This window comes from Channa argus, chromosome 15 (genome assembly GCF_033026475.1).
Source record: "Channa argus isolate prfri chromosome 15, Channa argus male v1.0, whole genome shotgun sequence".
Classification (NCBI taxonomy): Eukaryota; Metazoa; Chordata; class Actinopteri; order Anabantiformes; family Channidae; genus Channa; species Channa argus.
In genome coordinates this window covers 3123847-3137827 of record NC_090211.1, presented here as the reverse complement: position 1 = coordinate 3137827, position 13981 = coordinate 3123847, and the positions used below count along the sequence as shown (strand labels likewise).

General features: G+C 42.9%; 1 protein-coding gene across 9 annotated transcripts in view; it reads right to left on the bottom strand.

Annotated features, from left to right (window-relative positions):
• Positions 1-3075: 3075 nt before the first annotated feature.
• The window catches only part of caskin1 (CASK interacting protein 1), a 90721-nt gene continuing 79815 nt past the window's right edge, over positions 3076-13981 (bottom strand). For 5 of the 9 annotated variants that reach the window (XM_067477488.1, XM_067477493.1, XM_067477496.1 and 2 more), the window contains 11 exons: positions 12952-13061; positions 10941-11051; positions 9405-9506; positions 9113-9251; positions 8915-8941; positions 7777-7920; positions 6450-7660; positions 6045-6356; positions 5245-5827; positions 4067-4574; positions 3076-3313 (listed from right to left, as the gene is read on the bottom strand). In XM_067477488.1, the coding sequence (XP_067333589.1) occupies positions 3217-3313; positions 4067-4574; positions 5245-5827; positions 6045-6356; positions 6450-7660; positions 7777-7920; positions 8915-8941; positions 9113-9251; positions 9405-9506; positions 10941-11051; positions 12952-13061 (3344 nt within the window). In that variant the 3' untranslated portion in view covers positions 3076-3216. The remainder of the gene's footprint in view (positions 3314-4066; positions 4575-5244; positions 5828-6044; positions 6357-6449; positions 7661-7776; positions 7921-8914; positions 8942-9112; positions 9252-9404; positions 9507-10940; positions 11052-12951; positions 13062-13981) is intronic. The other 4 variants (XM_067477489.1, XM_067477490.1, XM_067477494.1 and 1 more) reach the window with 4 other exon arrangements.

The following is a 13981-nucleotide window of genomic DNA, read 5'->3' as shown; positions in this document are numbered from 1 at the left end:
CATTGGAAGCTCGGAAATCCTGAATTAATGCTGCAAAATAAACCATTTTTTTTAATCTGGAATATTTCAGATAAACAGGTTGGAAGAATCAGAGTTCCTGATTTTTTAAAAACAGCAACAAATGTTGTCTTTGAAAGTGTTATCAAATCACCCAAACAAAGACAAAACATCTGGAAATAGCAGCCAAACCAAAAATGACATTTTACTGCTGTATGGTCATTATAGACCCTATTTCTATAGGATTTCTTGCTGAGCGTTAGAATATGAAGCACTCACAAACAGGTGATTAGCTCAAACCGCTAACACGGTTGCCTGAACGTAACGAAGATATTAATTTGAAAGCTACAGTAGCTTTTTTTTTCTCCCGTCCTCAGTCACTACACTACACTGCACTGAGCTTAGCTTAGAGAAGCTGGTCTGTGCAACAAGAGTCAAATCAATCATCTAATTCTCAGCAAGACAGTAAATACTTTTACTATCTTTGTTATTCTGACAAAGATACTGTATGTGGCCGCTGACTTGGGAAGCTCAGATGCTGAACGTCACACTGATCCAATCAGCTGGAGAAGGATCCGTATTTTCAAGCACAGACTGTAAATAAGAGAACAGCTCATGTGGGAAAAGATCTCACAGTTAGTTGGGTTTTGTTTGGGTTCAAGGATTTTATATTCTTTTCAGGTAACATATCAAATGATGATGCAGAACAGAGAGAAATCCCCATATGTTGTACATACCCATCCACTGTATTTTAGTCAGATCAAAATCACAAAGCAAGGCACATGTTTCCAAAAAAAAAAAAGGTTTGGGGGGGGGGGGCATTGCATTTAAACAAATAGAAAAATACAACTGAACAACACAAATTGCTTGTATTATACACACTGCCACATCTGGACACATGTACACATGTAAAAAAAAGCTTCCTGGAAATATCCCAACATGGATTCATCAGCTCAGACCACTTAAGCATGAAGTAGCAAACTGACGCAACACTCAGATTAGATCTGTTTACTTTGAAAAATAGTCTTCAGCATGACACACACATCATAAATACACTTCTTATTTTTTGCAAATATCCATATATATATAATCTCTATGTGATCTTAATTTAAATACCCACAACTATTCTCTTAATTCTTATTCACTGATATAAGGAGTGTAGCTGCTATGGGACTGTGAAACATAGACGTCTTTATGGGACAGCGTGCAGACGGACTCTTGCTAGATGCAGTTTCTGGTTGGTTTCAGGAATTGAACATAGCATTGAAACAAAGCATTCAGCTTCACAGATCTCTGCTGTACCTCACTCCATCTTAACACTTTTTTTTCATACCATGAACACGCTGTCATGGCAACACACTACGTAGTAACCATGGTGATGGTGATGGGAATGGTGGGGGTGATGATGTAGATTGTCATGGCAACACAAGGTGGGTGTTTAGGGGAGTGTGGGATGAGAGCGGCTAACCTCTTTTCTGTTTTTTCCTTTATATGAAATTCAGAGATCCCACACACACGGCTGGGAAAGTTATAGATTTGCCAATTTTAATTCCATATGGGATCATGGCTCTTTATACTGGTTATCAGACAGATGTAAATTGTGTTATTATGCACTTAACAACACTAAAAGAAAGTTTTAACATCCATCTGCTAACGGGGGAATGTATCTCGGAACCCAAATGTACCAGCTGGATTTCAGGACCTCGACACTGCAATTAATTGTTGAGAGGAAAAGTGGGTGCGTATGTTATGGATTGAGACGTTTGATAGAAAACAAATTGGTTTATTGTAACCCTGCTTCAAAGCGTCTAAAATTAAATTCATGTTTTACAGTAAGTGTCCTGATTTCGACTTAAAATCATCTTGGTGCTTCACTAATCCGGAAATTACAGGATTATAGCGTGATTTAAAAGGATTGTGACCCCAAAGGGTTTTTTTAGGAACCCTGACTATAATTCAGGTTAGTGTGGGAGTGTGAGAAACCTGATGTTTGTTGCTTGGACTTTTGGAAAACAGCAGGACATAGGAATGATTAGAAACTGTGCGGGTCAAGACAGGTTAATTATGATTGCACTTTCTAGACACAGGGTCTTGCAGCTTCTTGACTATAATCTAACCATGACCCTCAGACTCTTCGCCTGCATCCTCAAATCCCTGGACATAACTTTCTATTGTTCCAACTTTTCCTACCAGACCTACCGTCTGCATTTCTAGACAGCCTGCTGTAGCCCTTACTGCAGTTTTCACCCCCCCTCCACTTCTCTCATTTTAGCTTAGGCTCCTGTGTGTGTGTGTGTGTGTGTGTGTGTGTAGCCATGCTGGTTGCATGGATCATTGTGCTTCTTCTGTATGTGTGGGTGTGTGTGAGTGTGTGTGTTAATGGTGATGATGACAATACAGACAGGGCATCAATTCGATCTTGAAATCCCCCCCCCCCCCCCCCTCCTCTCACTCACACACACACACACACACACACACACACACACACACACACACACACACACATACAAAGATCTTAGGAGCTGAATAGTCTCATTTTGGTCACAGATTAAAATTTTTTCCACCAAGTCATTTACATCGTCACAACACCAGAGGTCACCATTCCACACAGAACCAAGACATCAAACCAAAGAGCTAGAGATTCATATTTATCAGTATATTATATATTACTGTGCTAATGCAGGACTTTTTCAGTAGATATAAACTCTCCATGCTTAGAATGTACACATACCATACTATGATTCATTACACAGTTGGTTTTCAATCAGTATTAGTTTAGATTATGTGTTTGAGTCCATGTGGAAGTTCTTAAAAGATCCACATTTTGATTGCAGTCTCGTTGATTTTGTTGTATTTCTTCATCTATCCATCTGGTGATTTTTTTTTTCTCTCACTCATCGGCCTTTTTGGTCCTTTTTTCCGTCTCTCTCTGTTAGCATCACTCTCTTTATCCATCCTTAATTCTCACACTCTTCCTTCCACCTGTCTGTCCAGGCCTACAGCCTGCTCCATCATCCTTTTCACTGTTAGGAGAAGCCACGGATGGACAGACAATGTGAAGAGTTAGAGAAGTGGATGAGTACAAGAAAGAGAAAAGAATGAAGAGAAGGAGAGAGAGATACAGTAGAGAGAGAGATAGAAAGGCATGTTGCCCATTGTGCCATCTGAGTCACTTCTGATGCAGCGTTACCGTGGTCACACCGGACTGGTTTTCTGTGCTTACTCCAACATGGCGTCCAACTGGTCGGCAAGGTCATCAAACATGCTGCTGATATCGTCGAGGATGCTAACAGTGGTCTTCTGCTCAGCCACAGAGCTAAAGACACAAACACACGGAAAAAAAAAAATCAACACAAGGAAAATGTCAAATCCTGAGATTTATTTCAGTCCCACCATTTCTTGGATGTTGCTGCTACAGTGAAGCTTTTTTATCCCAAATGCTACATATGTAGTTTACACTGCTACAGCTTTACCACCGTCGAGCTTCTCCTAGTGTTACTGGCAGATTTTGGCTGAAGCACTCTATCTTATTAAGATAATATTAGCTCTAGGAGTTGGCCAATGACTCACTGTGGCGTCCCTGTGATGGAAAATTAATTTCAGTGGGAGCAGAAAATATTTATCAATCATATCGCATTGTATCGTATATTGTTTTGTTAATAACGGTTTGAGATAAAGTGTGTCTCGTTACCATTGGCTAATTGCTGCTCAGGAGAGAGCTCAAATTAATGAGCTGCATCTTAACTACTCATCTCTTGAAACTCAATTTATTTGAATATTCATTGTAATTTTAGTGATCATCGTGCACTATGCATTAACCAATTCCACCAGTGTGCGGAAAGAAACTGCAATCGTTACACACATTGTGAGTTTGTGCATAGTGATTAGACACTGTCGAGGTAGCTGAAATGAGATTGGTCTGGTGGCAGTGTGTCAGACGTTCGTCACAACCTGCCACAGTCAGCTTTGTGGTCTGCACCACTACAACTCAAAGCTTCAGGATATGTTTGACTGAGTGAGCAGCTTTGTAGTGGGCTTTAATGCATATGACAGTGCGTCTGCTCCTTACTCCTCCTGTCGCAATATCTTATCCTCCACGGCCTGCAGCGCTGCAGCCAGCGACGCGCTCGTCTCCTCCAGCTTCTGATGGACCAAGGAATCCACATTGAATTCAGGAGTTATTGTAGTGGGTGGTGCTGTGACCCCACCTCCCACCATTCCGCTGTCTACCGACACACCCCCAATGGAGGAGCGTGGGGGCTTGACGGGTGGTGGAGTAGGGCTGGGAGTGGCAGGGGTCTGGGGCGTCTGTGGCGTGGTCGGGGTCTGCGGCGTGTGAGGGCTTTGGGAGGACGGGCTCGGCAGCTTTGCATTCGGTGGGCTGGGGGTGTTGGAGTTGGGGAAGGAGGGCGGTGAACTGGTCTGTCGGGTCACAGCAGAGTGCTGTTTGATTGGGGCAGAGGCTGGGGTTGGGGAGGGGGGGCTGGTTATGGAGTGGATCAGTTTAGCCGGTTTGGGTGCTGTGGGTGGGGGCACTGGTTTGGGCGAGACTGGTGGAGGGATTTTCTTTCCTTCCACTGCAGAGACAAAAATAAAAACAACACAGTTAGACTTGATACTGATTGTCAAAAGCACATAACTGAGGCTCTGTGGCCCAAATTTCTACATTTTACTCTTTTATCATTTTTTCACGTTTTTATTTATCATTGTTTTTATCTGCTTATTTATATATTCCTTTTTTAAATATAAATTAAATTTGTTTTATTGTGCTCTTAACATTTTTCATTAGTTATTAATCTGTTTTTGTGTGCATCGGTCTCACTGTTTTATAGTCTCATACTTTTATGTCTTACTGCTGTAAATATCTTTCACCTCACAGTTTGCATGAGGACTCTGGTTTCCTCTCACAGTCCAAAGACATGCAGGTTCATTGGTGACAAAATATAGTAAACTAAAAATTATTGTAGGTCGATATTTCCCAATCAGTTCAGAACATCTTTCTTCCAATGTGGCTGGATTACATGTTGATTGCTTTAAATACAGTGATGCCTTTCCAGATGAGGTTAACTTAAAAAGTGCAACACAATTTCTTTGGTGCCAGTAGCTTAAAGGAATCAATGTGCTTCAAACAAAGAGCTTGAGTGTGGCCTTTCAAAACAGCTTAACTTCAAGAGTTACACACAAAGCAAAGGCAAACTTCAGACTGTGTCCCCCATCACTGCTCCCACCCATATACATTGTGAGTACCTGGGCTTCCAGGTGTCCCAGGGCCTGGCAACGGGACTCTCTTGTTGGGGGCAGGCTGTGGGGGGTTCTGTGGTCCTCCTTGTCTCTTTATCTGTGCCACTACGGGCTTGGGAGAGACCGGAGGCTTTGTTTTCCTCACTGGACCTACTTCATTGCCCACTGGTGCCCCTTGATCCACACTCTCCCTTCGAGAAGCAGTAGTCACTTGTGGTTGAGGTTGATGTTGGAGTTGAGGTTGAGGCTGTTGAGTTACTCCAGCATCAGACACCGGGCAGCGTTTCATGGTGGCAGTGCCGTTCTGGTAGGGTACTGGCTGTGCTGTGTTTGCTGTCCCTGTCCCCACAGGCTCCCCATTGGTAGTTGCCAAATCGGCATAGCCCTCAGGCTCCTTGTCGCGGCTTTTGGGCCGACGTTTCACGGTGGACGACTCCTGGAGGGTAAAGTCAGAGCCATTGGGTTGGGGCTTGGAGTTGCGAGGTCGTCGCTTTAAGGTTGCTGTAGCTTCCTCCCTGGGGATGTCTTCCTGGGTGTGTCCCCCATCTCCTGGTGGGCCGTCACCCTGCAGACATACACAAAATACACACTAACGGAAAATTCATAAATTCATGGCAAGAGGTAATTTTTGCACAGACATTCAAAAACATTGACAAAGATAAATGGATAACACATATAAAGCTTAGAGAACATGGAACTACAAGAGCTTGACTATGGATTACTACACTTTTGAGTTTAGCACATTACATTACATAGATAGATAAACATACATGGACACATAGGTAGACATATATATAGATAGCTACCTGTCCTTGTACTTCTCCTTCGCTGCGACCCTGGCGGCGGATGGTCAGGCTTCCCTCCTCTGCGAATGGCAGGTTCTCTGATGAACTGCCGCTGCCCCCCGAGCTGGGGTGGGGTGAGGATGGAGGGTGGGGTGAGGAGGAATTAACAGGGGGAGGGGAGGTTTCTGGCGGAATCGAGGGACAGGGAAAAACAGAGGGAACTGGCTGGTCGCGCTTGGCAGCCGCGACCAGCTCGGAGACAGGGCCACTGATGGTCCGCCGTCGGTTCACCACCTCACCATCCAGACCAATGGCATCACGTGTTTTTCCCACCTGATAAACACAGAACCATGGTACTGGTTAACTACACTGTAGCTCATTAATTACATCAATAAATATGTATATTTTGCGTATACAGTCAAATACCTGTAGGTAATTCTTCTGCAGAGCCATGCCTTTGGCCCCACCACCTATGGAGGACATCTCTAACATGGCGGCAATGCTCCTCACGCTACCCACGCTGCTCGTCTCCACTGCACCTGTTTCCACGGACACCCCCAAATCGCTGGCCCGCCGCTGTTGGAGGTAAGGCACATCCAGCATCCCCCCAGTGGTGGTGAGCATATGCTGCTGTGCGTTGGCATCCGTCAGGTTGGAGTTGGAGCTGGAGATGGCAGAGCTGGAACGCTTAGGGGGTGGTGGTGGTGGGCCTTTTTTCTTCTGACGCAGGGCAAAGGACTGCGTCTGATTGCGGCTGGCACTCTTGTCCTGATTGCGGACAGAGTGGCTGCGACTGACACGGTGGGTCACCGTGGCATATTTCCCTCCTTCCCCCCTGGCGACAGCTGTTTCCTGACTGCCCACTACCTCCGCTTCTCTGTCTCCTCCCCCTCCTCCTCCCCCTCCTCCTGCTCCTCCTCCCCCTCCACTTCCTGCCCTGTCGTCACATTCACCATCTGAAACGCCGTATCGGTTGAGGCTATGGGCACGTTTTTTCTGGAGTACAGAGGGGTCCGCCCCATTTCTCTCAGCCAGCTCAGCCTCTGGTGGGAGACAGAGGAGTGGGACCTGTTGGTTCTCCCTTACCTCCATCGCCTGCATTTGTGGGTGGTGTTGAGTGTGTGGCTGGACTTGAGGCTGTGGCTGCTGTTGGGCCTGAAGCTGGGTGCACGGTGCAGTACGATGCGTGGGTGACTGAGGGGGATGGGAGCGTGGAGACTGAGGTCTCTCTCCCTGCATGAAATGGGGGGATGGCTTGGATTTGGCCTGTGGGGAAGGTGCACTCTGGACGGAGGAGGTGGAGGAGGAAGATGACGTTCTGGTTTTGGTAGGGGTGTGAGGAGGTGTATAGGGAGGAGCAGGTTGAGAGTGGGAGTGGGAGTGACGATGTTTGCCTTGAGAGGTGACACTGCCTCGGTGAGAAGATGTGCTTCCCTGGCTGCTCTGTTGTCTCATAGTCCGTGCCTCTTTCTTAGGAGGCCCAGCACCTCCTCCCCCTGTCATCACCTCATCATAGTCTTTGCTGGGGGTGCGAGTTCGCTGAGCTTTGACTTCCTGGCCTGGCTGAGTCATGGCATTCTGTAGCTCTGTGCTCAATTCACTGTCCTGGAAAGTGCTCATCTTTGGAGACATGACCTCTGGAGTGAGAAAAATAACTAATTGATTTAAAGAAATAGTACGGGAGGTCACAACTATCAGACTTGATAGTCTCGAAATTCATCATTTTCATACTTTTTATAATTTGTTAGCCTACCGTCTGGAGGCGGGCTGTCCATTGACATGACTTCCTGCTGCTGTGCGATTGGTGGAGGCTTCTTTCTGAGAGAGCCCCGCCCGTCTGAACCACGCTGCATTTCAGCCAGTCGCTTCACTGCTAGCATCAGCTTCTTCTGGTGGCCTAAAACACAAACAGATTAGATCACTATGGCACATAATCACATTTAATTAAATTAAATTACATTTAAATGTTTAGTTCTAGGAGCATATATTTATTCTTCCTTTAACTTAGAAGGTGAATATACACTATAAAACAAAATATTGTAATATGTATCAGTCAAAATTATTTATACCTACATCAATGAATAAAACTGTTTACATTTTTAAAACTACGGGCAAAAAGAAATATAAAATAATTGAAATACATATTATAATAAAAATATGTTAATACATTAATTGAAACATTTTTTCTAGTGGTACGGAATGTAAAAACCAGCTAATGCTAAAACAGCTAGCTGGGTATCCAGCTAACACCATCTTTATTTGTATCTATAGAATATAATAACTATGTGAATTTAAAAAGTCAGATAGATAAAGGATGAAATGTGTGCCAGACCGAAAAGAAAAAAGAAAAAAGAAAAGAAATGACAAGTAAGGGATTTAAAAAATTTGGCTTATGAAAAAAATGTTTTCTTTTTTTTACCCAAGTGTATGTTTGTACAGTGACACAATTTTATAATTTTGGCTCGTTACGAACTCATGTGTTGGAAATATGCCAATCGAGATGTGCTGAATGTGTAGACAGTCAATTTAAGAGTGTGAAAATACCCGATGAACCGTGTGGGACATACCGTTACTTTAGACCCACAATTTCCTAAGTATTGAATAATAATAGTTTTAATAATATAATAGTAATAATAGTTTTAGTCTCAGTGATGCCTGTAAAAGACAATGCTAAAAACGGTATCCAAATGTCTATGGACCCCAACTCTATAAATACTGCGTGTCACAGAAAACATAGTCAAACCCCGGGCTCAATAACAGTACAGCTGGCAGATTCCAATGGCTGGGAGACGTGAACTCTGTTTCTGGTATGTGTTTCTTCTTATAATTACCTGAAATGACCCTAGCCACAACCAGGTCTGACTGCCTACTCATTAGAATCTAATACTTACCAGGCATCTCATTGAACTTGCAGAGATCTAAAGGAAAGGATTTTCTTTTCTGTAAAACAAATCACTGTCCATGGTGCTGAAATCACTGACACTTGCAAAATTGAGTGCTTCAAATTAAATACTACCAAGGTGATTATAATCATTTAATGTAAAACATGTTTTTCTTTTTTTTTTACAAAGTATATCTGTATGACTTACCCAGCTTGGTGATCCCTATTTCCTGCAGGTCCTCCCAAGTGATGTCAGTGATGAAGTCAATGTTCTCATAGCCATTCTGCACCAACACCTGGTGGTACTGGCTTAGCCCGATGGCAGATAGCCACTCTCCAAGACTGGCCTAAGGAAATGCCAGAAACATGACTGCTCACCAGACTACCCCAAACTAATTTTGGAATGCCAGCCTTTAAAAACAGCATTATTTGTTAAACAATTACAGTCACTGAACCAGGCAGGCATCAAAGGTAACCGGTCAATGTTACATTTTACTCACAGGTTTCTGCTCAGGCAGCCATTCTGTGACATTTAGCTTGTTAATCTCTGATGTCATCTTCTTTCTGTGACCAGGTTTAGTTATTCCAATAGCTGTCAGATCCTAGACGCGCACAAAGCAAACACACACACACAAACACACACACAAGGATGTAGCAGCATGTGCAGATTTTCCTCCACAAAGCACATTCAAATCTCTTCAAGACACAGGTCTCTACTATTCACTTATTGTTATTATAAATTATTCACTCACTCATAAACACATGCACACAGAGGAAAACGTGCAGCATAAAGGAACAAGAAACAGCATGATGTCTTATGAAAGCTTCTGCTATGTGAGGGGAACTTAGCAGAAATGTAAATGTTGCAAAATTAAAAAAAGCAAAGAAAGTAAAAACAAATGTTTGCACTGAAAAGGAAGCATAGAGTCAAGTCTATTCTCCATTTCATTTACAATTCAGCTGCTGCTTTGTGCAGAAATTAGATTCAAACAAAGTTATTTCAAAATTAAAAAGTATACATTTTGTTTTGTAATAAATACATAAATACAGTCCATCATCCTGTGAGTACTGGGTCTTTGTAATTCAGTGCCAGTTGTGGTTGACACACAACCGACATATATCAACATTCAAAGCACACACACACACACACACACACACAGAGCTGTATAACGTTTAAAAAAAAAAGATATTACTCTTTTTTGTGTCCAATGTGACACAAAAAAAGAGTAATATCTGTTACCACCAATCTCTGATAAAAGAACCCATTTTAAATCAGCTACTATGCTCTTCAGCATGCACAACTATCAATGTATCTGTAAAAGAATTATATATACACAAAAAACTATATATGCTATAAATTATTTGTATGTAGGTGAGATTTGGGGATTTTTTATTTATTTTTTTTGTTTGTTTTGCTTGTTTATTTGTCTGTTTTCAGAGTCTGGCATATAGTAAATCCATATAGGTACTATAGGTAATCATCTTGAAGGTGCCTGTGTCCTCTCTGACACTAACTCAGATATGGCCTACTTGTTTCTGTAATGAAGTAGATGACACATAACTTTGTCCACTGTCATTACATTTTTACTTAATTAATTAAGTTAGACGTGGCCCCACGCCAACCCAGCACCTTAATAAAGTTGTAATATGATACTTTATGCGCTTGGGAGCAGTAGCCCTCTAAACACACCTAGCCTTTGAAACATTTAGCTTTTACTTCATCCACATATATTACTAGCTCAATGTGTACCTAGAGAACCACAGGCCAACAATAGGTCAAGGGTCAAAGGTGAAAGGATACCAGGACATATTTTGGCAGGAGGCGGGGAAAGGATAGTTGACATGGGTCGGTTGGATGGTTTACCTCTGCGTATTTGAGAGGCTTTAAGGAAGTGTTACACATGCCCTTGAAAACATCAAGGACAGCACAAATCAAAGTCACGCAGACTTGTTTCTATTGTGGTCCTTGAGGGTGCCTGTGTCCTCTCTAAGGATTGGGGGGTGGGGGGTTGTGGGTCAGGGTACAGTGGGCTTACCTCCGGGGTCATTCGGCTTATGGTGGGCAAGTCATACCCAGCACCCAGGAAGTTTGGAGCGTAGACCTGCAGCTGAAAGTCGCTCAGCCATTGGACAACGGCCTCTGAGCTCTACAGGAGAGAAGACAGGGGGCATGCAGTAACTGTCTCCGTGTCTGCTTCTTCAACAGCTACTTTCCCTTAGCACAGCCGAGCAGGCCCAAACAGAGGCAACATCACAGTACGATTGTTATAATTCATCATTTTTGCCAATCTGGTTGTTAGCGAAACTTTACTGTGTTAAAAGCAACAACTTCATATAATGGTTGAGTGGCATTTTAACCCAAATGGCCTCTAATAGCCATTGACTTAGTCCCATTGAACTCTGCTTGCCCCTGTCATAAAAAAATCAAGCTAAAGTTAGGACGAAGACAGACCCTGTCCACAGTATCTGGTATGCTCCAGCAAGAGAAAAAGTTATTTTTGTCCAATGTAGAGCCTGTCTAGACTGGAAAACCAATAAATCATAAACTTGTTAAAATGTAACTGACTGTTTTAAGTATGTTTTTCCTGTATTTGATTAGAACCTGGATAAAACCAAAATGGTAAACAAATGAATAACATAAGTTTGCTGTACCCATTTAGGGAGAAGAGTGAAGGAGGTACGATGAGATATGGTCAGAATAAGACATCATTTCTTAAAGCAGTAAATATGTCCACCTGAGAAATGTATGCCTACACTAATATTTTAGCTTTCTTATCTAAATCAGCTCCTAGTTAGCTGCCAAATGCTGATGTCTGATCAATTGTTAGCGACCATATTTCTAACCCCATTAAAATAGTTGATCGTTTGTAGCAATGTCCTGTGCAAAAATTGATGGAACCATAAGGAACAGAGAGCTACAGCTATTACAAAGGGGAGTAAGTGGTAGATTAACATGTAACTTCTGAGTTTTTCTTTCGACTCCCACACTCCTCCTGCCTGTTTTGCAATTCCCCATTTTGTGTTTCTCAGTTTTCTTCATTTTTTTCCTAATCTTCCCCCTTGACCCTCCTCCTTTATACTGTCCTTCAAAGCTGATTGGTGCTGCTTCCCCCCTTTCTTTCTTGTTACTTTGTTGAAGGGAACTATTGGGACGCTGGGTGCTGAAGAATAGGGACTCTAGCTAAACAGATGGCCATGGGAACATGGCTTACATGGCACCAAACACACACACATAGGCAAGTGATCCACACACAACCAGCACAGCCACCTGCTATTTAAATATGCTCAGTGGTTTATCAAGCTTGAAATTATTATACAATGGTACATGAACTTAAATATACGCCCACACACATACACACATATACGTACACATATACACACACAGGCCCTACAGTAGATGACAACATACTTTTTGTTGTCAGATTTCACACTTCTTGAGCCGATCTACTCCACCCACACCATGCATTCCGCTGGGGAACTGCCAGCACTCACACATAAACATACACACACACACACACACACACACACACACACACACAAATATCTTAACTAGAGTTTGCCTGCCTGAGGTGCATCGCCAAAGAATCTGTACAGAGAAATTTATCTCAGCAAAATAAGAAAAATACTGCAATGGAAGAAGAGAAGCTGCAACTAAAAGGAGCGAATAATAATGGAAAGCAGATAACAGATAAACGAGAGAAGCATATAATTTCTCGCTCCAACATACACATCAACACGCATCCTTTCTTGCTCATAAATTCACGCAAGATCAAGCTATGCTGTATATCGTCCACTCACACACTCACCGTGTCATGGCTGCATCCAAACACTCGCAGCACGGACGAGGCCAGTTGCGAGAGAAACCGCTGGGACATCTTGTGTGTTTCTGTGTATGTATATGTGTGTGTGTACAAGTATGAGAGTGTTGTCAAGGTGGCTGAGGAGCTACATTAACATCATGCTGCAGTTAGATGCTGATAGTGGTGACTGTCCATTGCTTGCGTGTTTGTAGATGACTGAATCTAAGGGAATTTGGAACTGTCCTACCTTTCCCTCGCCTGGCCCTTCCCCCTTCCTGGTTGACGTGGCATCATAAGGCGGTGCTTCGTGGAGTGGACAGCCTGATTGGCTCGATGTCCGAGAGGAGCTGGCAGAACCTGTTGAGAGAAATATCATTGGCTACTTTAAAGCCGTCACTGGAAACCTTCATTGAGTACTTTTACATGTCCCTGACCCCCACCTTCCTCCATCCGTTGATTTCTAGTTAATATCCTTCATTGTTTTGACAAGTAACGGATCAAATTCTTGCTTTTTGAGAGATACCAAACCTACTTAACCAATCACACCCTTCTACACTTCCTCCTACATCCCCTGCCTTGGCCATCTGTCAGTTAAACCAGCCAAGTACTGTGACCGTGTGTGTGTATGTGTGTGTGTGACACGATGGCATTAAATTATGTTTCTCTAACCCAACTCTTTTGCTCCAAACTGAAAACTAAAAAAAACAAAATTGCTCCGTCCTCCTCATTCCCACCTGTTCTTAACACTTGCAAGTATCACTAATGACATAAAGATTTGTGTAATTCCCTACATTTGGGATGAACTAATATCTCCCTAAAAAGTCTGCAGTTAATCCAAAATGTTGCAGCAAGAGTGCTGACTGGAATTAGCAAGAGAGATCATATTTCTCCATCATTAGCTTCTCTCAATTGGCTTCTGCCAATTCCCAATTCTCTTGCGCCACAGTTGTGTCTTCCAGTGTGCAGCTACTGGTCCTACCAACCTGCCCGATGTTTTGTTGTCGCTTTTTGTTGCATAAAATCTAGAATAAAACTCTTCTCCTTACATACAAAGCTCTGAATCCATCATATTGTCCCATTAGACCACTTCGATCCCAGAATGCAGACCTACTTGTGGTTCTCAGAGTTTCAAAAAAGTAGAATGGGAGGCAGAGCCTTCAGCTATCTAGCTCCTCTCCTGTGGAACCAGCTTCCAGTTCAGATTCAGGGGGCAGACACCCTCTCTACTTTGAAGTCTAGGCTTAAAATGTTCCTTTTTAATGAAGCTTATAGATAAA